This window comes from Rissa tridactyla, chromosome 1 (assembly GCF_028500815.1).
Source record: "Rissa tridactyla isolate bRisTri1 chromosome 1, bRisTri1.patW.cur.20221130, whole genome shotgun sequence".
In the NCBI taxonomy this organism is placed as follows: Eukaryota; Metazoa; Chordata; class Aves; order Charadriiformes; family Laridae; genus Rissa; species Rissa tridactyla.
The window spans coordinates 25,775,258-25,798,761 of record NC_071466.1 but is presented as its reverse complement, the minus strand read 5'-3'; the positions used below and the strand labels follow the sequence as shown (position 1 = coordinate 25,798,761).

The 23,504-nt window shown below is 42.8% G+C and overlaps 2 protein-coding genes across 5 annotated transcripts in view; one reads left to right on the top strand and one right to left on the bottom strand.

Moving 5' to 3' along the window:
• Positions 1 to 2,954, bottom strand: part of MTUS2 (microtubule associated scaffold protein 2) — a 351,967-nt gene extending 349,013 nt beyond the window's left edge. The window contains exons 1-2 of one of the 3 annotated variants that reach the window (XM_054220594.1): positions 831 to 1,978; positions 187 to 374 (exon numbers count right to left, since the gene is read on the bottom strand). The gene's annotated coding sequence lies outside the window, so the exon portion shown is untranslated. The other 2 variants (XR_008469281.1, XR_008469282.1) reach the window with 2 other exon arrangements.
• A 4,854-nt stretch (positions 2,955 to 7,808) lies between these two features.
• On the top strand, positions 7,809 to 22,417 carry SLC46A3 (solute carrier family 46 member 3). Of its 2 annotated transcripts, none has more exons than XM_054220635.1 (6): positions 7,809 to 7,932; positions 8,086 to 8,310; positions 14,102 to 14,975; positions 15,395 to 15,478; positions 16,965 to 17,121; positions 19,758 to 22,417. In XM_054220635.1, exons 2-6 carry the CDS (start codon positions 8,116 to 8,118, stop codon positions 19,843 to 19,845), a joined length of 1,398 nt encoding a protein of 465 aa, XP_054076610.1. In that variant the 5' UTR covers positions 7,809 to 7,932; positions 8,086 to 8,115; the 3' UTR covers positions 19,846 to 22,417. The 2 variants fall into 2 exon arrangements, with proteins under 2 accessions (XP_054076610.1, XP_054076618.1); XM_054220643.1 differs by lacking the exon at positions 7,809 to 7,932 and adding an exon at positions 7,964 to 7,985.
• Positions 22,418 to 23,504: the final 1,087 nt, after the last annotated feature.

Sequence of the window (23,504 nt, the reverse complement as noted above, 5' to 3'; positions counted from 1 at the left end):
CAAATTCCCCAAACAATTTTAACAGTGCCAAGTTTATATGTATATAATGGAAGATTTCCCATTCGTATTCTACCCAGCCTGAAACCCCCATCCTGTGAGACGACAACCGTCTTCAGCTGTGCCTAAAATCACATCCGTTTCATAAAACCCCTCAGATGCAAAGTGCTGGAGGCTGAGAGAATTTACCGGTTACACTTGTCCCATGTTTTCATTCTTCCTTACATCTGCTGTTGGCCTCAATCAAAGATAGGAGGCTTGGTGGCCCTTCACAGCAGTTCATGCTAGCAAGCTTACAGCCAAACCACTGAAACGCATGGGCTTTCTGGCCTTTTCCAGAGGCAACTGGCACCTCTGAGATCAGCGCTTTTCATCCCCTGGAGAAGGATGAGAGCATGTACCTTGTTTGTCAAAACAAAAACAGCCCCTAGAATGAAATAAAGAGTATGAAATAACAAGATGGTTTACCAAGCAGGTGATGCACTTTAAATGAGAAATTTTCCGTCTGAGCTATTGCCTGCCTTAGCTGTGTGTTACAACATAGTGACCTACTTGGTCACCCCCTCCCATAGCAGAGCCATGCCAGGCACAGCCCTATCATCGAGAAAGAAATACTGACACAAATCCTGGACTGCATGGGAGGGAAAGAGAGGGTTGCACAGCCAGATTGAGACTGGTTGGATACTACAGCAGCCTGATACACATTTATACAGCTGAACAATTCAGGGCAAGACTGCCTGTAAGTAACTGTGCACGTTATAACCCAAAGTATGCATTTTCATGCAGCCTTATTTGAGTGCCTTCTCCTCTTCATTAATTTATACCACGTTTACCTCGTACATCCCATGTTATGCTCCCAGTTTTTGTGAAATCTTCTCAAAATCCTACCTCTGTTCTTCTATCAGCACTGAAGCTCTATTAAAATAAGAATGGCTATATTGAGTAGACAAAAGCCCACCTAGTTCAAATTCCCCTCTCTGACAGTGGCAAGTAACAGATGCCCAGGGAACAGGATAAAGAACAAGCAAATGTGCTGACTGTTCTCCGTATACCTTCCCTGCTTCCAGGAATCAGCAGTTCAGGAACTTTTTGAACCAGGAACTGCATCTGTCATGGTTAAGTTGTCAGGTTTAATAGGTCCCCAAAGGACCTATTTAAGGTGCTTAAACTGAGACTTCACACTTATTATTAAATTGGATAAACTGAATACCTCCCCTTTACAAGTGACCCAATTTCCAAAGGAATGGAGCTGCACTATATTTACTTTCCCTGTGGGAGCAGTAAATAGCATTCAGTACTATTCTAAAAGAAATTCACTTATTATGATGCCTAAAGCTGGATCCAAGTGCCATATTATTTTCAACGATATTACCCCATCTTCCTGCATAAAAAATCTTGCAAGAAGCTTTCTGAAAACAGTACATGACAAATCTGCTTTGGGCATTGTGATAATTTGAAGAACCCAGGGAATTTTCCTGCTGCTGTTCAGTGATACCTAGGAGACCATCATGAAACCTGCTGTCCCAGCAAGTATTTAAAAAGAAAAAGAGTGTAATTGGGATAAATACCCAGTGATGTTTACGTGCACAAATCCACAGCAGAATCATGCTGAGGAAGGAGATATTTCAGTTAAAGAAGTAACAGGGCACACTGAACACCACTTTTCAGATTTTTCTGAACAGATCTGGACAGGTGTTTGGAAAATGATGGAAATGTTGTATTTCAGTATTTTCTGATGGATGGGAATAAGGACTGATAATTGTGTCCCCTGCTGCTTTGAATGTCAAGAACAGTTTTGGTGGTCAATTGGTGAGGAAAAATACCATTAGCACCTCAACCAAAGCAAGGCAGAGTGGAGTCCTGCTTCCATTGAAACATTTCACAGGCTCCCCCGTGAGACCAGTTTTTTTTTCCTCAGAATCCAATGCTGGAAAGAGCACATGAGATCAGCTATGCCCTGCCTGTGGTACAGGCACAGTGTCGCTCACCCTAATTCAAACTCCTCCAAGTGACGGAGGCTTTGTCACTTATCTCTGAGTCCTTGCAGGGCTGCTCAGCCTTGGGCCTGATGCACGGTCCCCTGGGAGAACAGCAGCAAATCTCTCACTGGCTTTGAAAGAGCAGAACAACTCATCATCTGTCACCACCAGGAAGTCCTCCTGAAGGTATGCAGCTTAAATACTTGTATCCTGAATACACTGCTTACTGGTCTTGGTGAAGCTCCCCAAAACACTGCTGCCTCTCTTAAGGGTGACGGCAGATGATAAGTGCTTATCTCTGAAAAGGGAATGCAACTGGCCAGTCCCACCAACTTTACTAAGAGTAAAAAGCACTTTTCTTTAGCTAACTGGAAAAGCACTTTGCTTTTGCAAAATTTTAAGAGCATATAAAATTCAACAACCTCCTGCAACAGAACAGCATGTGGCTCAGACGCAGCCACTCCAGCCCTGCCTGAGCTGCTTACTTTCAGTTCTTCATTCCTCATTTTAAGGAACTGTTTACTTTAAATTTAAAAACAAAGAAAGAAAAAAAAAAAGGAAAGAAACCCACTGTTCAGATTAAAAGATTCTTCTATGCAGAAGGATGCCTTTGTCCACTTCTGCAAATGGATGAAGTGGAATACAGACCAAAGAGAGAAGCACTTTGCTGAGTCACGGTAACCAGTAATATCTCCAGCCTGCTGCTGATCATCCCCACCCTATAAACAGCTCTGCAGGGAGGGGACAGAGAGTGGCAGGCAGGACGGCATTAGCATATTACCATTAGTTGTTTTTCAAAGCATTTTTGCAAGGTGCTGAACTGGAGCTGTAAACCAGCTCAGTAGAAATTCTGTGTTAAGCAATGCAGTCAGACTTACACAAGTGAAATTACCTATTCACAGTGAAGAAGAACCATCAAATGTCTAATACATAAATGTAATTGAAAGCAAAACAGGAAGAAAAAAAAAACCAAGCAAAAAACCCACACACAGAACCAAGCAGCTGCATAAAATAAATTTCAAATCTTCAAGAAGCCTGAACGCCAACCATGGCAGGTCAAATAGCTTTGTTTTGGATGGGACAAAACGGCAATGGGCTGCCTGCATATGCTGCACCTGAGGGGAGCTGCAGAATTCTCCTCCACTGAGTCATCTAAACAGAAAAGCCACCAGGGTGAAAGACTTTCAATGGAAATATCTAAATCTGAGATATGAAATAATCAGAGATGAGCACTGAGGACTTGCAAATACATGAGTATGAGAGGGAAATAACTGAAAAGCAAAACTACTGAATAAACCACACCATTTGGAAGTGGTTGCTGTTATGTGGTGTGCATGATGAGAGGCCAGCAAGAATGTTGGTTCTGTTAAGATTATCTAATTCAGAGAAAATAAATATATCCTGATGCCTTACAAGTGTCTGAGGACTCAAACAGGTACAAATTTTCGACACAGCACTTAAGAACAGTAATAAGTACCATGTGGCATGGAGACGACAGTCAGTGGTAGTGCTCGTGCTGTGACAGAGGGGTTCAGAACAACAGTCCTGTTTTCAGTGATACCAGGTCAGTGGGATGTCTTTGCCCATCTATATAACCTTTCAAGAACCTTCTTCCACACTGGATGAACTCAGTCACAGATATTCAGGGGTCCAAAGAGACAAAAATCACAGAATCACAGAATGGTCCGGGTTGGAAGGGACCTTAAAGATCATCTAGTTCCAACCCCCTGCCCTGGGCAGGGACACCTTCCACTAGACCAGGCTGCTCAAAGCCCCATCCAGCCTGGCCTTGAACACTTCCAGGGATGGGGCATCCACAGCTTCCCTGGGCAACCTGTTCCAGTGCCTCACCGCCCTCACAGGAAAGAATTTCTTCCTGATGTTATTATTTATGATTATCTATGGCTTTCAGTTGCCCTGTGGGGCAATAGGAGACTCAGACCAAATGCTATGCAGCGTGGACGGCGACAGCCAGAGGAGAGAGCAGTGGAGGTATGAGCCTCCCTGTGCTACTTGGGCTGTGACCACTTGCTGGGGCAGATGCCTTCACCTGTGTAAATAGTCAAAGGTCAGAGATGCCATTTTAGGCCCTGAAAAACAGCGATGATCTGCACTGAATGAAAAGTAATGATATGAAACCTGCACGGTTTTTTTCTGGGTTGCATGATGGTAACAGTCTCTCCTTGTCTTTTCAGAACTGTGTGGTTGGATTTGTTGCACAAATTTTCCTTATCATGTTTTCTTTCAGTCTCATATTTAAATCTTCATTACTACTCCGTTGTCAGGGCTTGCATTCAAGCTTCAGCAATCAACTCAGTTATAATGAAAACAAAACAGTTACATCTAAACCCAGGCATGCCTCTGCAGAATTATGCAGCTTATTCCCTTCTCCTTTCCCCCAGAGGTACTATTTGCAGAACTTCCTCCATTTATCTCCATTTGCCATGCCTGTGGGCAAGACACAGGGTACGCAGGGTTTATGCAGAACTGCGTTTTGTATAAAACTGACTCTCTGCAGAAAGACTCTCCCTCTTTAGGTTTCCTTTTTTTTTTTTTTTTAATTTTTGTTAAAATAGCCTTGAAAACATGTGTTGAATATAAGTAGATACAGTTCTTCTTACTGTCACTTTGTAATGCACAAATGATTTGTAGAAGGGTAAGGTTCTCCATGATCTCAGTAGATAGTTATCATGGAAAATTAAAGTCACCTCAATTTTAAAAAGTACTTAACTTCTTAGAAGGCAATTAAACTCACGTTTTACGTGGCAATACTATTTATTAAAACACCATTAATTTCTTCAGCAAAGAAATGTGACTATCCAGATCTCCAAAATTCACTCCAACTTCATCAATAGCATTTGCTAGAAAAAAATGTTTATAGTATTAGTCATTTATGTGTATATATATATACACATAAAATTAAAAATTGCAGCAACAAAGTTGTTTGAGAATGCAATCGCAGCAATCACTGAATACCAAGATCTTGCCACATAAGTCATGCATAATTCCTTGAAATGCAGGAGGCTTTGTTTGGAGATTTCTATCGCTGAAGGTAACATAATGTTTTTGCCCTTTGACCAGTGCTGGTGCGATCCCTCAAAAGTTTCCTTGTTCTGAACTTTGAACTTCATTACATGTCTCATTTTTTCCATGCACACAAGCAACATACCACCTTCAAAGATCAGTGATCTCTTTGGTTTTTAAGATTTTTTGATGGAAAGCTTAGCAAGTGCTCCCGGAAAGCCTGACCTCCACAATGAATACATGCGCTTCTTCAAATCTTGACACATTGAGGAAGTCAGTAAACAAACAATCAAACCGCAAAGCTGCAGCCACCACATGCCTGTGACATTTGTGAAGTCTGTTCACTAGCATGTCACTCAAATTTGGGCCAACGTGAATATTGGTGATAGGGGAGAGAGGAAGCTAGTTTGCTGTGTATTCTGTTATTTGGAAATGCTTGATTTCAAAGGATAAGCATCATCCAGCTAAGACTGATCTTAAAAGTTCAATCACTTCTATTGCCTTCAGTTCTCCTTGCAGGGGAAGACTGGGAACAAGGGAGGGCAAAGTCTATTGCAGTGCACCAGCGTGAGGGGTATATGTTACCTGTTGGCACTAGAAGATACTCATGAGTAGGCTTCAAGCTGTTGGACCAAGATAATCAGGTGCTTAGAGGTGCCCAGGTCACCCTGCAGCCTTGCCTCCAGCATTGGAGAGGCCATAAGTTTGCTGGAGCCACTTGGCTCTGCAAAACCCAAGCCCAAACTTAAACACAGCTACTGGAGGTAGGAAGGACTGAAGCAGAGGACCTCTAGAGCGCAGAGCTGGACTTCTGCTCTTCAGCACTGGGAAGACTGTCCTGAAGGGACTGCTAGCTAAAACAAGTTTTGCCCAGCAACCTAGGCTCTACTCAGATGCTCGTGTTCATGAGTGATGTGCTTTTCAGCACAGACGTACTTAGCAAGAAACACAATGAAGGTCTGGATAATATCCTTCTGAGGAAAAACTGAAAGTTCCCACAGGCTTAAAATCCCTTCTTCATTACATCCACATAAATGTTAACGGCTGGCTGAGTGACCTGAACAGCCCTTCTCATCTAGCAGCCCATTTGCCTGTAACCCTCACATGATTGGTTTTGCTTTACCTTGTGACAAACGAAATACTGTCACAGGATGAATCAGACTTTGGACCCGGAGAGGTCGAGGAGAAGGACAATACTCTCTACAGTTGATTTCAAGCCAGAGCTGCGCTTCTTTTGAACCGTTGCCTGTCTGTGTGTCTCTGTGCACAGGCTTATATGCCAGACCTAACCAATTCACCACCTAAGGTAAATGATCGAGGACACTGAGTTTGTTCACTGGGTTGATCCTATGCTAAGAAACACATGACAGGCCACTCTTGTCCCTAAATTTGGGCCTGAATGACATGTCACATGTCAGCGAAAAAAATTAAAGCTTTAGTTGAGATCATATGACCCACGTTACAGTTAATCTGTCTTCAAATCAGTTTATGAAGGAACTGAATATTCATGAAGTTATTAAACTGCACTTCTTGTTTTAAGAGAAAAGCTACATCAAGGAACCTTTGAAGTTTTGGTGTGCTTTTAGCAAATATGACTTTTTGCAATATTTGTAATTGAAAAGCAGTATTTAAGACTGAAAGGAGGTCCTTTGGGCATCTACTCCACAACTATGTCATCTGTTCTTGTACTACACCTGTGAGGAGGCCAGAATCATCCCAGTGTCTTAAGATGACAGTGCACCACCCAGAATGAAGAGAGCTGGGGTGCTGTGGCGTCCGTCCCACCTCAAAGCAGAGAGAAACTAGTATCCATAACCCAAGGAGCAGCCATCATCAGTGAGCAGATAAGGCCTCTGCCATACCTGTACTGCTTGTACAAGAAAACAAGTTTTGCAGATTCCAGGGCGTGCTCCCTCCATTGTGTACATAAAGGTGAGTAGACGACCTCTCTAAACAGCAGAACCATGGATCCCCACCAGCATGACCTCTCTTCTAGAGCCAAAGCATGTGCCACAGCAGCTGTGCCAACAGAGACACCACACCTTTCCCCTGATGCACAACACCAGGTACGTCAGACTCGGAAGGAATGAGAGGTATCAACAGGAGACCAGCTGGTGGCCAATAAATGTTGCTGTTACACAGCCTGACAAGCCAAGAAAGTATGTGGAAGGGAAGCAGCTGTAATAAAACCTCTAAATCATGTCAGTTGAGAGCAGAAAACGTGGCCGCGTGGAGCAGAAACAACCTGCAGCTTCCTCCTCTGCCAGAGTGGGGCCACGTCGGCCCCCCCAGGGCAGGCTGACCCTCGGGGGTCCAGCCGAGCTGCAGGCAGTGGGACTGGGTTCCACTGGTTTCCACTGGGTTCACCGGTATGGCGTCAGAGGAGGCCGGACACGGGTGTGGTGTCAAGGGAGGCCGGAGGCACCGCTGATAAGAAACACCCTCCTTGTGCAACGAGCCAAAACAAACTGTCTGTGCCAGTAAACACTGGGTGACAGCAACGCCTGGCACGCTGCTGCCCGGGGGGTGAAAAATCACAAAACTGCTGATTTGTCACCATTCCCAGCAGCCGCACCACCACCACGTATGCCCTGGCATGGGTGCCGACACCGGGGGAGAGGGGGGAAGAAGCTCCTCCTCCCTTCGGGTGCGGGCTGCCCACAGGCCGCGACAAATGTCATATTCCCTCATCCCGCCGACCACTCCGGGGCTTCCCTGCTCGGCCCCGGCAGCCCGCGGTCCCGCCCGCCACAGCGCCCCGCCCGCCGAGGGACAGCGGGGCCGAGATGGCGGCCGGCGGGGGAGGGAAGGGCGGGGAAACTGTCCTCGTCGTCCCGCCTCCTCATGTCACGCACCGGCGGCACGGAGTGACCTCCGCTGACGGAAGGAGAGCGGCCGGCGGGCGGTGACACGGCCGGGGCCGGCGGGGCAGGTGCGGCCGGGCTTGAGGCGGGCGGGTGCTCCGTGATGACTTGTCCCGGGCAGGTCGGGTCTGTCAGGCGGCCGGTGCGGGGCGGAGCGGAGCGTGTCGGGTGTTTTCCCTTCGCGTCGTGAGTTAATCGCGTTGCGTTGTGCTGGTCCGCAGGGCTGAGCGCCAGGGGAGGGCGAGGAAGAGATGAGGAAGGTTCTGTGCGTGGAGCCCGTCATTTTCCTCTACACGTTCGCCTCCTCCCTGACCAGCCCGCTGGTGCAGCAGTTCATCTACCGGCGGCTGTGGGAGAGCGAGTACAACTCCACCTTCGTGAGCCCTGGCAGCAACGCCACTTACTGCGAGCAGAATAAAAGCAGCCCGGCTTATGTCAAGCAGAAGGTAAGAGGGGGAGGAAAAAAAAAAAAAAAAAAGCCAATTGTAGATAAACTTGCGGGCGGGAGGTGCTGTTGCAGCGTAACCTCCTCTTCTATAACCTTACTTAACCTTTTATTTATAGGCAAGGGGTAGTTTTGTAACCCGCTGTCACTATGCCGTCCCGTTGCTCTCGCAGTGCGCTGCAGGGAGCTGTGGTGCTTTTAAAGTGGGGGAAAAAAAAAATCTCTCCAGGAAGACACTGAGATAAATTCCTATTTTAGCGGAAGTTGAAAACCATCTTAGAGGCTCGGGCCCAAATTGGCATTGGCCTGGCGTTACCGCGGGGACCAGGGAAGGCACCTCCCTCCAGCTGTGCACATCTGTGTGTGAGCCATCAGTTCTCTCTCTGGCTTCTGGTATTCCTTGTGAGCACACAAGGTTTAGCAAACTTCCTGTAATTACCAGGAACAAGATTTAGTTTAGAATACATTTATTTCAGAGGAATTACAAGAATGAAGGATGGGGAGGGTTAAAATAATTTTTTTTTTTTTTTTGTAATTTTAAAATGCAAAAAGATAATTTAACCGATCTTTGCACCATCAAACATAGTTGATGGTTTACCATTCATAGCAGTGCTTGTCTGCCTTGTTGAAATACAAAGATGGCAAGGTGACAGCATCCCATGGTCAACTACTTTTTTGGCACTTTTTCATGGTTCAGCATGCTGGATACCTAGTTGTTGGTTGGAACCTCTTCCATTGCACTTCCAGTGCAGTTTTAATGCTACACTTAAGCGGAGCTAACTATGGGATGCCAGCAGAAGAGATGATCATACTCCATTTTCCTTTCCTCCCCCCACCCCTCACCCCCCATGCATTTTATCTCCCAATTCTGCAGTTACAGGTTATGGTTTGGATTTGATCAGGGCACTGATTAAACAGACAGCTCATCTCCTTTTTGAGTTTGATGGTTTTTTAGTGTTGTTTTCTGAAGCAGTGCACTGCTTCGACACTCTCCGGCTGATTGCTGTATCTAACATGGAGTTGGCAGAGGGAAGAGGTACAACAGAGCCATCCTTGTCAACAGCAACTCACAGTTAGGTTGGATCAAGAGGAACATGAAACCACTGTAGAGTCAGAAGAGTAGGTGGCTCAGACTGTAAATTACACAGCAGATGGAGTTATGGAAATGGTCAACTGGCATTCCCCTATGCTGCTGAAAGGGCGGCACCTGAAATTTTTGCTCACATTCCAGATTTGGATCTCTGATGCGCTGCGTATGCACAAGACTGAACACCTGAGCTCATCTACTTCATCTGTCATACATAAAAGAATTTTTTTAATGGTATATGCTTCCATTAAAGATGATCAAATAAATAATTCAGGATTTTTAGCATGGAGTAGGTTCTTCCTCGTGACAGAAGCCAATCTTAGTAGAAAGAATGTGAAAGTAAAAAGGTCGATAGAATTGTAGTCCAGCCTGCTTTCTGGGCTGACCCATCAGCCAAGGACGGTAATGTATGCCACCCATCGGAATTAATTTGGAGATAATAAACAATTATTGTCTGAGAAATGCTTGTATGTTACTCTCTGAAAGTGTTTTCTTTAGTAGTAGCTCCACTTTTGGTGCTGTGTGTGGGCATTTTGTCACAGGGTGTCATGTGTCAAGCATGACATGGAAGGAGCATCTATAAGAAACCCATACGTGGTGCATACAGTGCTAATTGCAGAGCCCATCAAGAAACCTGCATTTCAGAAACATTCCTGCCCTTTGTGTTTGCTAGAAACCCCCCAAATTCAACCTGATTTTCAAATTATGATCACCTGTGCTCAGGATATAGGACTTCATATTTCTTTTTGCAAAACACTGAAGCAGAGTGCTTAATTGCAACTAAAGTTCAGATAGCATCTCTTGAGGTGGTGAATTCACACATTACAGTTTTTTTGGCATAAAGGATACAAAGCATAATTAACTTGATACTTGAGAACATGAATCCTTCAAGACAGTAGCTGAATAATGGCCAACAGAACTTTGTTTCCCTTTCCTGCCCAATTTCCATTCCCTCCATTCCAGTGACTGCCAGCAGGGCATGAGCTTTTGACCAGTCATGCTCTTGTGTGGATGTCTTGCCTGCATTTTGATACCACCCTTGTTACCGTAGTACGAGGATGTAAAATGCGAAAACCCCATTCATTTCAGTGGAAGCTGGTCTCTGTGCTGAGTAATAGTCCTCCATGTGGGGAAAAGAGTAGATCCAGCAATGGAGTTCCTAGCCCCTGGCTGAGGAGATCGGAAGTAGGTGTTCGGGATTTTCCAATACCATCTGACCTGACTTACATTTACAGATGCTGTAAATTGTGCTGTCAGGAATGTTCCCAGCAGGCCCTGTTTGGCATTAACATTTAGAACACCTCCCTTAATAGTTAATTTAGTATAAGTCCTTCCATTCTGAGAATGGAGAAGCCTTTTACTAATTTCACTCATTTTGAAGCAAAATATAAAGGAAAATTGAAGACAAAGATCACTTGGAGCCTGCAAAAAAGTAGAATAGAGTTCAAAATGGATAGTTTTGCAGGATTTAGATTAATTATTTCTTACAATTTGAAGCAAATTAGTTATTTTATAATGACATGAGTTCAAAGGTAATTTGAATACAAGCTGAAGCATTCCAATCACTGCCTTGGATAACCCGCTTCTTTTATCTCAGAAAGAGCTATATTACTAATCATTAAGCGTTATTTGTCATCCAGTTTATTCATTAACCAATCCATGTATTTTCCTTTGCTACACAGTAATATTTTTTAATTTTATGAGCCTATCAGTTTATCACATCCTGTACATTGTGCAGCCTCAGGCACTACACTGCTCTATTAATTTAATCCTTACAGAAGTGAATTGCTTCTTCATTTTGATTCTTTTAATTTTGAAAGATGAGATTTTAAGAACAATTTCTGTCCACCATGAGCATTTTTTCAGAGTAGAGTGAATTTGCAAATTAAAAAAATAGACCTTTCTCTTCAAATTTACGTAGTTCCATTGATTTTAAGAGAGTGATATTATCTTAAAGCAGCTGAGAGTTTGATCTGACATTTTCTGTAGTCTTTTCCATTGACTTTATAAAAACATGAAGTGGGCAGTTGAGCGCTTTACACTCTAAATGGAGTTTTTCTGTACTTTTAGTCTTCTCGTCAGTAGACAGCAAGTCATTTATGTCAGCAAGGCTACGGTCATTTGCAGTATCAGGATGGGTAGCCACGTTCTTTGTGTTGCACGCCTATATCCAAAGGAATGAAACCCAAGTCTTTGTTGTTCTATTCCTCCAGTTTAACACTTCATTATGATTTGGCAGTAATATTTGTACTGTATGGTTAATGTGGGTTGAGATGATATATAATAACACATAGTTTTATTTCTAATGTATTAGCATTTCTTAGACGCTCATGTCTTTGAACTGGATGATACTAGTAAAGAAGTGATGCCTGCAACTACATAGATTCTCTTTGTCAGCAGGGGAGGAGTTAAAGAATAGAATATTATTTTCCATCTTGGCTTGTTCAGTCTTCGTGGTTTTGACCCTTCCAGGGTGACTACAGCGTGGGCCAATGGACAGGACATCATGAATCCTGAGGTAGTCAGGCACCGTAAGGCAAGAGAGTAAAAGACTCCAGAGTTCTGGGGATCTTGAGGGCCTTTCCTTGAGGGTTTCAGCATCAACTGAATTTTCCTCTTGCAATAAAACCTGGTATCTTGTAAACAAAGAGATTGAACTGAAAACTCGTGGTCTTTGTAAATATAAATAGGAACTTCTAAAGCATTCAGCAGCTTTTAAAATTGCCCAGAGTACATTCCTGGAAATTCTAGGGTTTTTTCATCTTTTGGATTGGAGATTATGTTGGCTACAGAGAAAACACCTGAAACGTGGAATGTAGATGTGTTGAATACAGGCTGAGAACGGCTTGGGAAGACTTACACAGCTGTACCTGCTACTGATTGAAATGAGTGCCCAAGTCAGTGTGATGTCTCAGAAAACTTGAAGAAAACTTTCGAAGTGACTTTACTCTCTGCATCTGAAAGTTTATCTTACAGAGTGTAAAGGGTTTGTGCGAAAGAAGTTACTTCCTTTTCCCCTGCTGCATGCTGTCTGATCAGGTGGTTGACTTTGAAAGGGCTGCTGTGGCTGCTGTCTGACCTGCATCGATATATTAAAAGCAAGATCTGAATTAGCTTGCTGAGCATCATTTAGCAGCTGGCTTCATAACAAGATAGTCTCTTTCTTTTTTAATTGATTTTTCTTTAGTTCTTTTTTTCTGCAGCCATTCGTGTTCTGTTAACTGGTTGCCACATTTGTTTTTTATACTTCCGTTAAAAAGAACTCAGAAATTTTTCCCGTAACGGGTGTTTACAGTTTATTGTCATAGTGTTAGCTGCTGCTCGTTATGTAAATACCTACTATAGCATATCTATAGAGACATCCCTGATGTGGACAGTTTCTGAATCCAGAGCTCTCCAGTGTTTTAAAAATTAGATAATTCATATATTAGTGAGTTGATATCATTTTTAATGCTGTGTTTTAAATTTTTATTATTATCGTTATTGTTGTTATTATTAACATTGTACATTGGGATGTCAGAACAAATTCTGATCTGCTTACTTGCCCAATGTGCTGCTCAGTGAATCGTTTCTTGTAACCCTCTCAGTAGGATTATTTAGGAGGAAAAATGATGTCCTGTGAGTAGGGAGCACAGGGTGTTTTCCTCAATCAAAGACTGTTTTAGTGCTGATTTCTGAGGGATTAAAATAAGCCCAGTGTCCTTTTGCCATACCCTCTGTTGAAGGAGATACTTACAGTGTAAGCATCAGCTCTTGTAAATGCATGTTCAAAAGAACTGATCTCTTGTCTCCATTGGAACTTCTCTGTCAAGAGTGCTAGTAAGACTCTATCTTAAGAAATAAATTCTGGCTTAAAATGTAACAAGGGATGTTCGAGGAATATTGAAGGTAAAATTACAAAAGTGGGAATCTTTGAATATGCAATTCCTTTGTATTAGTGATTACTGTAATATAATGCATTCTTATAAACACACGGTAATGTGGTGTATTGTATTATAGCCTAATGTATTCTAATGTCATATAATCTGTCGTGGTACAGCCCCATCCAGCAACAAGTGCCACGCAGCCACTTGCGCAGTTCTCCGCCTTCCCCCAGGAAGGGCAGGGAGAAGAGGGAGGAAAGGAGGGGAAAAGGAAAAAAACCTCGTGGGCTGACATAAAGACAGTTTAATAGAACAACAACAGGAAAGGAAAATAACAGTAATGATGACACAAGTTACTGTCACCACCTGGTGAATTGGTACCTTCCCAAGCAGCGATCGCGAGTATCCGTTCCTCGACTATCCCCATTTATATACCGAGCACGACGCCTATGGTAGGGAATATTCCATTGGCCATTCCATCATTCTGTCTGTGCTCCTTCTCAGCTTCTATGGGAAACTGAAAAGAGTCCTTGAAAAAAATACAAACATCACCTTGCAACAACTAAAACAATACACATTATTGGCATTCCTTTTGCACCAAATCTGAATCACAGCAACCACTAGAATGAAAATTAATTCTGTCCCAGCTGAAACCAAGACAAATCTTATAAAACATTATTGTATATGTTAGGTTTTATCATAATATAATTTATAATCTAGAAACACGTATTGTGTTATACATTATATTGCATGCTAATCATTATGTAAGTGTAATATTATTATAGATAATTTTTTTACAAGGTATTATATTATTTACAATTACTTTTGTTTTCTCTTTGCAGGAAGTTCAAGAAAAAGCCTCTGTTTTTAATATGCAGTTGGACTTAACTGGAGCAGTTCCCAGCCTTATAGTTGCTTTTGTTATTGTGGCTAATGGGGATCGCCAGGGACGCAAAAGGTCTTTAGTTTTACCGTCAATGGGAGCTTTGATTGCTGATATTTGCCTCACTGTAATATCATATTTTTCCTTGTCACTCTCTGTCCTATTTGCGGTTGCATTTATTAGTGGACTGTTTGGGAGTATGGCAACTTTCCTTGGAGGAGGCTTTGCTTTTATAGCAGATGTGTGCCACGATGAGAAGCAGAAGACAACGCGAATAGCTGTGGTGGATTTGATTTTTGGAGTTGTATCTGGATTGGCAGGACTGTCATCTGGCTACTTTTTAAGAGGAATAGGCTTTACATGGACATTTGTGACAGCATCTCTGCTTCATGTTGTTAATATTATCTATATTGTACTTTTTCTGGAAGATACAGTAGGCATATCTGAGTTCCAGGACCAGTCACCAGTATCTTGTAAAGAACTTCTGAGGGACACATTTTCTGGGGTGTACATGCTTTTTAAAACTGCCCCTTATAAAAAGAGAATTTTAATCATTGTGTTACTTTTTACCTTTATGACTTATTTGTTTACTATGGTTGGTGGGAGTTCGCTTTTTACACTGTATGAACTGGATGAGCCGCTCTGCTGGAATGAAGTATACATTGGATATGGAGCAGCTGCATTCACTTCTGTCTCTCTGACAAGTTTTTTAGGAGTTTATTTATTTTCTAAATGTCTCAAAGACATCTATATAGTCTTTATCGGGATATTTTCTTACGTTGGAGGAATGGTCATGGCTGCGTTTGCCAAAACGACCCTGCTCATGTTCTTAGGTGAGTTCATAACCAGTTGTTCCATGGGCAACAATATTTATGAAAATACTGTGATGTTATCTGTAGTGAGTGCAGTTAGTAGATATTAGACCTGCTGTCTTAACAGGGTCATAGAGAGGTAAAATACACAAGGTTGGGTCAGACTGTTTTAGGATTTAATAAAAGATGAAGTGTGCAGAGAAGCAATGGAATTACTTGCTTATGATTTGGTTTTAGTGCCATACAGATATATTGGATGTATTAATTTCTGTGCTTGGGTAATTGTGCCTCAGTGCACTCCTAGTTTGACTTGTCTATTGCCTGTTACTATTTGGGGAACTGAGCATTCAAAAGTATATGACTAATTAATTTGCAATGTATTTGTAAAATCCCATTTTTTTATTACTTCAGTGTCTCATGACTGATTCATTGCTTTACAGTACGAGTACCATCTTTGCTCTGCTTTATGCCTATTCCTGTTCTCCGCTCCATGCTGTCAAAAGTGGTTCTCACTGGTGAACAGGGTGAGTAGAATTTGTTTTTAAACAATACAATATGGTATCATTATACCATAATGCACCAAGATTACCTTTAAACAAGCAGCTATGCATTGGTATTTTAAGACTGCTTTTCTTTCAATTTCCATATAATATGACCCTGTGTCATAATATTAATGGCTTTTGATTCTGAATTTAATATAAACAACATTGTGTTTAAAAACTACTGCAAGTTTCAGCCTTCAAAGGAGATACTGCTGTAAAAATAAAGACCGTGGGGAACTTGAAGCAGAGGAATGCTTAAGATTTGTACAGCTGTGATTTCACAAGTGCTTCTACATTCACAAGATTTTGACATGCAGAGAAAGATATATTTCTGTTACTTAGTCAATGTCATAGTTGATAATTTAGAAAGATGAGCAATAGGTGGTCAATCTTCAAACCACTTGAAAACCACTAGACTCAGATCCTGAGCTGTGTACTCAGTTTCACGGGTTCCTGCAGCTACTTAAACATGTCCCAAAAGATACAGCATATTACTTCTCAAAGTCCTTTCCTTATGGAACACAGAAAAAAGCATGTCAGGCCTCAAAATGTGGCTCTAGCATCCCATATTTTGCTTTTGGGAACCATATACTTTCTAGAAGTATTCTCCTGAGCTGTTTGGTTTTATTTTTTAAAAGATGTATCTTTGTACACTAAAACAAAGATCTCTTTGTACTTAACTTTCCTAAAGTACACCTCTGTTTTTGCAGTTTCTTGGCATTCTTCAGGGTTTTGGGTAGTTGAGTAACTAGATGCAGGAATCAGGTTGCCTCTTGTCATCCTTTTCTGCTTACCTGTTGTGATTTTGTTTATGGTCCTGTGAATATGAACGCAGCTTGGGAAAACGTGTTCAAACAAGACACTGATGGGGTAGACTGCAACCCCAATGGGTAGTTCAGTGCAAAAAGGTTGTTTCTTTCCTTTCAAAAATGAGGAGGAGGCGGTGGTTATGTGCTGAACAAGCAGTTTTTGTTGGATCAGAGCCTTTTCTGCATATAAGGGTGAAGATTAGAGAAGGAAGAAAAATGGAAGAGTGGGAATCAAGAGGAGACTTGGAAGGGGCAAAGGATGGAGATGTGTGGAACATGGTTAGTGAGGACAAACAGGAGAATTGGAAGGGGTGAAGGATGGAGCTGTGCAGAACATGGTTAGTGAGGATGAACAGTTTGAACTTCATGTGATAAACAGATTGAAGAAAGTAGGTATGGTGATAGAAAAGTAGCACAGAAAAACAGTTTCCATGAGCAAAATGTTGTGGGTTTTTTTCATTTAAAAAACAGATTTTTTGTAGGAGTCACCACAGAAGACACATAGCAAAGGCGTATGATACTCTGGTGCTTATTACTTGCATGCTTGCTAAAATACTGTAGATAGATAGATCATTCAAAACAAGTTTAAAAACTTTAGTACTTTGAAGGACTTGGTTTTATTTTGTTTTGTTTGTAATCCATCCATTTGTTTTTGGCAGGTGCTGTGTTTGCTTGTATTGCCTGTTTAGAAGTTGTGACCGGCACTATTTCACTGTCAGTTTTTAATATTCTCTATGCAGCTACTGTTGCATGGTTCTCAGGCTTTAGCTTCCTCTTATCGGCAGGCCTTTGTCTAATTCCACTGACTGTCCTGTGGTAAGTATGCATCAGGAGGGTGCTTCTGACTGCTTTTACTGGTAATTGCTGTTTTGATGTGAGTCGAAGCGGAATGGTTTAGTGCAGTAGTTCTCAAACTTCGATATTTTCTAGCATGCTGGGCTTATTTTGTGTGTAGCCTTCCCTCCAGCTTCCACCCAGTTCATATCTAGCAAGCCTATGGAAGGTACAGGAGGCTGCTAGGAGTGGGGCAGGGCTGAAACGAGGGGACCTGACAGTGTCTTGCCTGGGGAAACAGATAGGAGAGAGGGAGACCAGGCTATGGGGGGCGCTGCTTTCTCTCAGTGAGGCTTGACCAGTCTCTGAGGAGAGTGGAGCTGCTCTGCAGCTGCCGGTAGCTGTAGTTCATAGAATCACAGAATCATAGGGTTGGAAGGGACCTCTGGAGATCATCTAGTCCAACCCCCCCTTGCCAGAGCAGGGTCACCCAGAGCAGGCTGCACAGGAACGCGTCCAGGCGGGTTTTGAATGTCTCCAGAGACGGAGACTCCCACCACCTCTCTGGGCAGCCTGTGCCAGTGCTCTGCCACCCTCAGGGTAAAGACGTTCCTCCTCATGTTTAAGTGGAACTTCCTGTGCTCAAGTTTGTGCCCGTTACCTCTTGTCCTGTCCCTGGGCACCACTGAAAAGAGCCTGGCTCCATCCTCCTGACACCCACCCTTTAAGTATTTATAAGTGTTGATAAGATTCCCCCTCAGCCGTCTTTTTTCCAGACTGAAGAGACCCAAATCCCTCAGCCTTTCTTCGTAACAGAGGTGTTCCAGTCCCCTAATCATCTTGGTAGCCCTTTGCTGCACCCTCTCCAGCAGTTCCCTGTCCTTCTTGAACCGGGGAGCCCAGAACTGGACACAGTACTTCAGGTGCGGCCTCACCAAGGCAGAGTAGAGGGGGAGGATGACCTCCCTCGACCTGCTGGCCACACTCTTCTTGATTCACCCCAGGATGCCATTGTCCTTCTTGGCCACGAGGGAACATTGCTGGCTCATGGTCATCCTGTTGTCCACCAGGACTCCCAGGTCTCTTTCAGCTGAGGTGCTCTCCAGCAGGTCAGCCCCCAGTTTCCTGTTTTTTCTCTAACACCTACTCCCCTACGCCTTGCTGGAGTTTTTCCATCACCAGCCCTCTCTGGCCCTGATCCAGCTACCTCCCCTCAGCTCCATGCTGTGAACTTGTCACTTCTTTCCCCCAAACTGAAATCTACCCTGAATGTACTACTGGTGGGATACCCCATACCCTTGACTGCAAGTGTGTGCCTTCCGTTGGTTAGAGACCTTTATGTGGTCTTTCCTACTGGAAAGCCTTTCATGAAGAACAAAAGTAACAGATCACTTGAAAGGCGTGAGCTTAATTTTGGAGCCTGAGCCCTTCTAGATGCTAATGAGGGTTATAAACATGACCAGTCACCCAATCACGGGTGACTATCCTTAGTCATGGGTACCTTGTGACCCAGTGTCATTAAAATCTGTAAAAGATCTGCACTAACTTTCTGCCCCATATGAATAAACCTCTAGATAGGTTTAAAAAATACGCCTCTAACATTTGCATCTAATCATATCTAGTGACCATCTAGTAATACTGACAGCGAAAGGTCATTATTCATGAGTATTCATAAAAGCAAAGTTCACTTTCCATTATGTCTTTTTAGGATGCTGAAACATAGATCTAAATGACAGAAGGATCACTTTTCATTAGATAGATTAATATTCAGGGAGGGAAAAGCTGTTTTTCTTAAGAGGGTGGTACTCTTGCTGGAGGCTTCTATCTTTTTTCCTAATGCTTAGACTTTACTTCAGTCACCTTTTATTCTACATCGGCTGCATTTTAAGTTTTAAATAGTCAGTGATAATGCTACAGATTTATAACATTTCACATATTTTCAAGTCTGTGCCTGCCTGACTACAGTGTTTTACACAGCCTATTCAGAGAAGCTGCACTGATGGTAACTTAAGACTAAGGTCGTGATGCGTCTCAGACCTGAGGGAATTGAAGCAAAGGGGTCTTGTGTGTGTGTTGAGAATACTTTTCCAGTAAAGTAATAAAAAAATTGAGGAATTCAGTTATATTAGCAAAGGCCCAGTAAATACTTGTTTTATTAAATATTAGTTTTAGTTTATTTCCGTGCTGTATAGTAGAGAAAGTTTCTGTTAAGAAAGCACTCTCTTCTGTGCAAAAAGTAACAGGTATTTGCCATCAATTAATCCATCCTGCAATCAGGACTGTAGTCCATCATCACCTTACATTTTTGAAAGTTATTTTTGTTTTCCTTCTGTCATTAGCGTCTCAGATAGCCCACCTTTTGAATACCCTTTCTCTGAAACCTTTCTTTTGAGAGCGGCATGCAATGTTACTACTTGAGAGCGGAAAGGGTAGATGTTCCAGTCTGTAATAAATCAGGCATAGTGGTTTAGTACTTATCAAAGATGGCAGTAACGATATTGTCTGACTAGTGTAAAAAGGGCAAATACCATCATTGCTTTCGATTACTAAGAAACATCAAGAGCTTTATGCCACAGAAGATGGCGTTAACAGCTATCGTGTGTGTGTTGGTGCTGAATCCGCGTGCTATGCTTTACTATGTCTCCTCTAAAGGTACCTGTCGTATCTGTGTCTTACAGCTGGCTTCTGTGCACAAGCTGGAACGGGGAGGACTTGGCTCTGCTTGCACCTGAAGAAGTATCGAGCATAGAGAGCGTTGATAGTTGAGCAAAGGATTCACCTACCTGGGTTTGCCAGTCTGACATGCGGTGGCAGAGGCCATTATGTCATACAGAGACGCAGAGATAACACAACAGTCGCAGATGCAATCTCCAAGTGGCCCTCCGGCAATAAGCACTAAATTGGTAGCGCTCTTTATCCAGTCACTTTTTAGCACTTGAATAAAGCTAGCTTTTATACTTAACTATGCAAATAAGCTGGCAATGGAGATTTTAATGCTGCTTTCAGCATGAAGAAAAAAATAAGGTAGCATGATACTCTCTTTCCACTTATCCTTTCTCAAGTTTGAGAATGTCAGCTGTGGACTGTGATAACATCTTGTCTCATTCTAAGTGGGGCGACAGAGATAACACTTACCAACCCAGAGGGTGCTGGCAGTTCTGCTGAAGCCAGCAGAGCTCGTGCCAGCTGAGGATGCGGTCCACTGTGTGCATCTTAAAAGGCCTGTCTTAATGGTGAAGCCCCCAAACCTGTCTAAAACGACTAAACTAAAAGGTACTTTTTTCAGAAAGCAACCAAACTGGAGGCAGTACTTGCACCTGCTGTAAGCAGACGTACTGCTCCGCAGTTAGCAGAGAGTGTTTGTGCAAGTTTAATGTATGATGTGTGGACCTTGCCTGTGACTTAGTTCTTAAAATGGATTGTCACACAGAACTGCCATACTTAAAAATTTTCCAGCTTGCAGACTGTGAAGTTAGGCCTGTGCCTACATTTTGCTGAGGCCATATTGCACGTTTATTTTTATCATTTTCCATATATTAGGGACTGCATAGAGACACCTCTGTTTTTTGTCCCGTAGATATTTCTTCTTTTTCAGTTGGCTGTACTTAGCTTAAATATTTAGTGAAAGGCTGTAATAGCCTTTCTTTTCACTGGATCTTTGATTATTTTTTTAACAACCCTGAAATGAGGTGACCAAATCTGAATCATGCATCTAATCATCTTGCAACAAATGCAAGATGATTTATGAGCACTTGAACAGCATTTCTCATCTTCAAAGCACTTCACAAACGCTATTAAGAACCTCCTTCCATAGTAGATGATTATCGTCCCTGTTGCAGTGAGAGAGAAATGAACAGAGAGGACAAAAGTGACTTGCCGAGGGCCACAGTGTAAATGGGTGAGACTGCCAAACCTAGAAATCAGTTTCTGCACTGACTCTTCACTTTCTTGCTTGACATCTTTAAGTAGAAATTGTCCAGAGTATTAGCTTCTGGAATGCACAGCAGAAGTGTAAATACACCACCATGTCAAGGACCACTCCCATGTGTTTTTTTCAGGGAGAGTTGGACAGCTAGTACTGTTCTGATCCCTGAAAGTACAGGTAGGTTGTATATGACTCTTCTTCCCCAAAACAGATTAGGTAGAGGAATCAAAATAACATAAAGTGGTTGACATTCACAGAAGGAAGACTCTAGGAAAGCAACTACGATGTGGATCCTGACTTCACTTACACACAGCACAGGATAAACATGAAGACAGACGTAGCGTATGCTGTATAATCAACAATCTGCTTACGGCCATTAATATCTATCACATGAACAGAGTACTCCTCAGAGCTTCTCAGCAGTACTCCACCAAAAAAATTAGTACCACATCACGATGCTACTGTAGATCCTTTTTGTTTGAATGACAGCATTGTTTCCAAGCTATGTATCCTGATCCCTGAGAAGTTTGGAAGAGGGTTCAAATAAGGTTAAGGAGAGTTTACACTGTCCAGGAGACCATCAGTGGTGAAAACAGTGCAGGTTATCGAGGACAGGGGGAATGAATATTTACACAGCTAGTAACTATAGCCAGCTCCTACACTTCTGTCCTGAACTACCAAGGCTGATGTTGGCAATTAAAGTTCATTAGCTTTTCCTAGCTAGTTTAGATACTGGCCAGTAAATAAAATGGCTTAACTTCCCTCCCTCGAGGTGCCCAAGTTGCTGCCAGCTTGTTGGAGAAGCAAGCCCAGTTTCACAATAATCAATGGGTCCAAAACATAATGAGGGCTTTTAGAGAGATTAACAAAACCGATGTAAAGGATTTCAGCACAAAGATTACATTGTCTTCCTTGCCTTGTCATTATGCAGTTATGTAAGGCTTTATAAATTAACTGTTTCACACAAAGCTGCCTGGAAAAAAGTAAAGCAAAGTCAGAAGGGGTGTGCGCCTTCCCTTCCTTTTCGATGCACACCTCTGCTAGCAGTCGGAAGGTGGCAAGAAAGCAAGCCCATTCCGCAGTGGCGTTGTGTCGGTCCAAATGAGAGCAAACACCTACACTTCAGGAATGACTTTGTTATGGATTGATTTTGCTGTACAAAGTATTTGCTGTTTGCAAAGTATTTTTGGTAGACACAGCACTTGAACTGGCTGTAGGTTTAGGTCAAAGCACGTGAAGGAGAGCTGTGGTTTTAAAGTGCCTAGCAGAGTGCAAGCTGAGGAAACCAGGTACTAACGTGCTTCAGATTATTAAATCAAAATCTTCAAAGTTTGTAATAGTTGCTCTATTTGTATATAAATGCAAATTATTTTGACAGAAATTAATAATGAAGTTTGTTTTTTAAAAACTCTATGTTGTATGTGTAGTTATTGCTTTGTTTTTTGACAAATAGCCAATGGGATGACTGGTGGAGGAATGTTTATGTAAACAGAAGCAGTGGCACTATGGTATCATCTATTTTTTGCGATCATAACAAACAAACAGCAGTGCAGGAGGATGTGCTTTTGCCTCCCTCCTGCGCTTGGGGAGAGGAAAAGATGCTGCCCAGAACATCAGCGCCAAGAAGAGAGGGGGAATTGCGGAGCAGGGACAGCACTGCTGTCTCCAAGAAGTCAGTGAGGGGACTTGAGTTGCACCCATCAGACCAGTGGATCTGCAGGTGCCTTCCTCCCCTTGCCCAGGTTGGGTCCAACATGAGACCAAGGCTGGGTCTGTCCCAGCTCCACTTGTCAGCACGCCAGGCTTGGCACAACTCCAGAGCTACTACTTGGGGCTCCTGCTTTACAGGATGAAAAATTCACGTAGAAACAGGGAGAAGGGACTGGCCCAGGAAGCCCAGTGCCCAGCTCACCACACCGCAACACCCTGCCTTTTTATCTCAAAGGCTCTTTGCCTCACTCCTGTTGACTCCTGTTAACTTTATTAACAGCATAGAGTCTTGCACAGGCCTCTTACATACACCATTTGCTTTCCAGCCAGGCTAACCCCTAAAATTAGCTCCTTACAGAAATAATGAGCAATGCAACTTCCTTGCTCTGAATATGGCTTGATCTCACCAAAGATTATAATAAGTATACTAATTGTTGAATAAAACCACCTAGAAATTACATGCAGCCTCCTCATCTGCATCCACTCTTCGCTTTACCGAGAAACTCTACTAAATTACTTGTCTTAATGAAATTTTGCTTAGAAACAAGAGCCTCCATCTTTCCACCAACACCAGGAAAGGCCAACTAGCTAGATACACTGAGGCAGGGAGCTATAAGGTACCAGCAACTGTGTACAGCTATTGGGATGGCTGCCTGTATTCTGAACAGCACTGGTAGGAAGGCAGACCTGAAAATCCTCCTAAAAATCCATGCCTGTACCCTAATTTGTCCCAGACCCGGCAAGGTAATCCCTCACCCTTGCTGGCCTGAGCCTAGAGCAGTACAAAGCC

What these genes read in the sequence shown, in the direction of transcription:
- SLC46A3 (XM_054220635.1), top strand. Translation starts at nt 8,116, where the DNA reads ATGAGGAAGGTTCTGTGCGTGGAGCCCGTCATTTTCCTCTACACGTTC. An exon ending in CGGCTTATGTCAAGCAGAAG is followed by an intron (nt 8,311 to 14,101) that starts GTAAGAGGGGGA and finishes TTCTCTTTGCAG; the next exon opens with GAAGTTCAAGAAAAAGCCTC. An exon ending in GACCCTGCTCATGTTCTTAG is followed by an intron (nt 14,976 to 15,394) that starts GTGAGTTCATAA and finishes ATTGCTTTACAG; the next exon opens with TACGAGTACCATCTTTGCTC.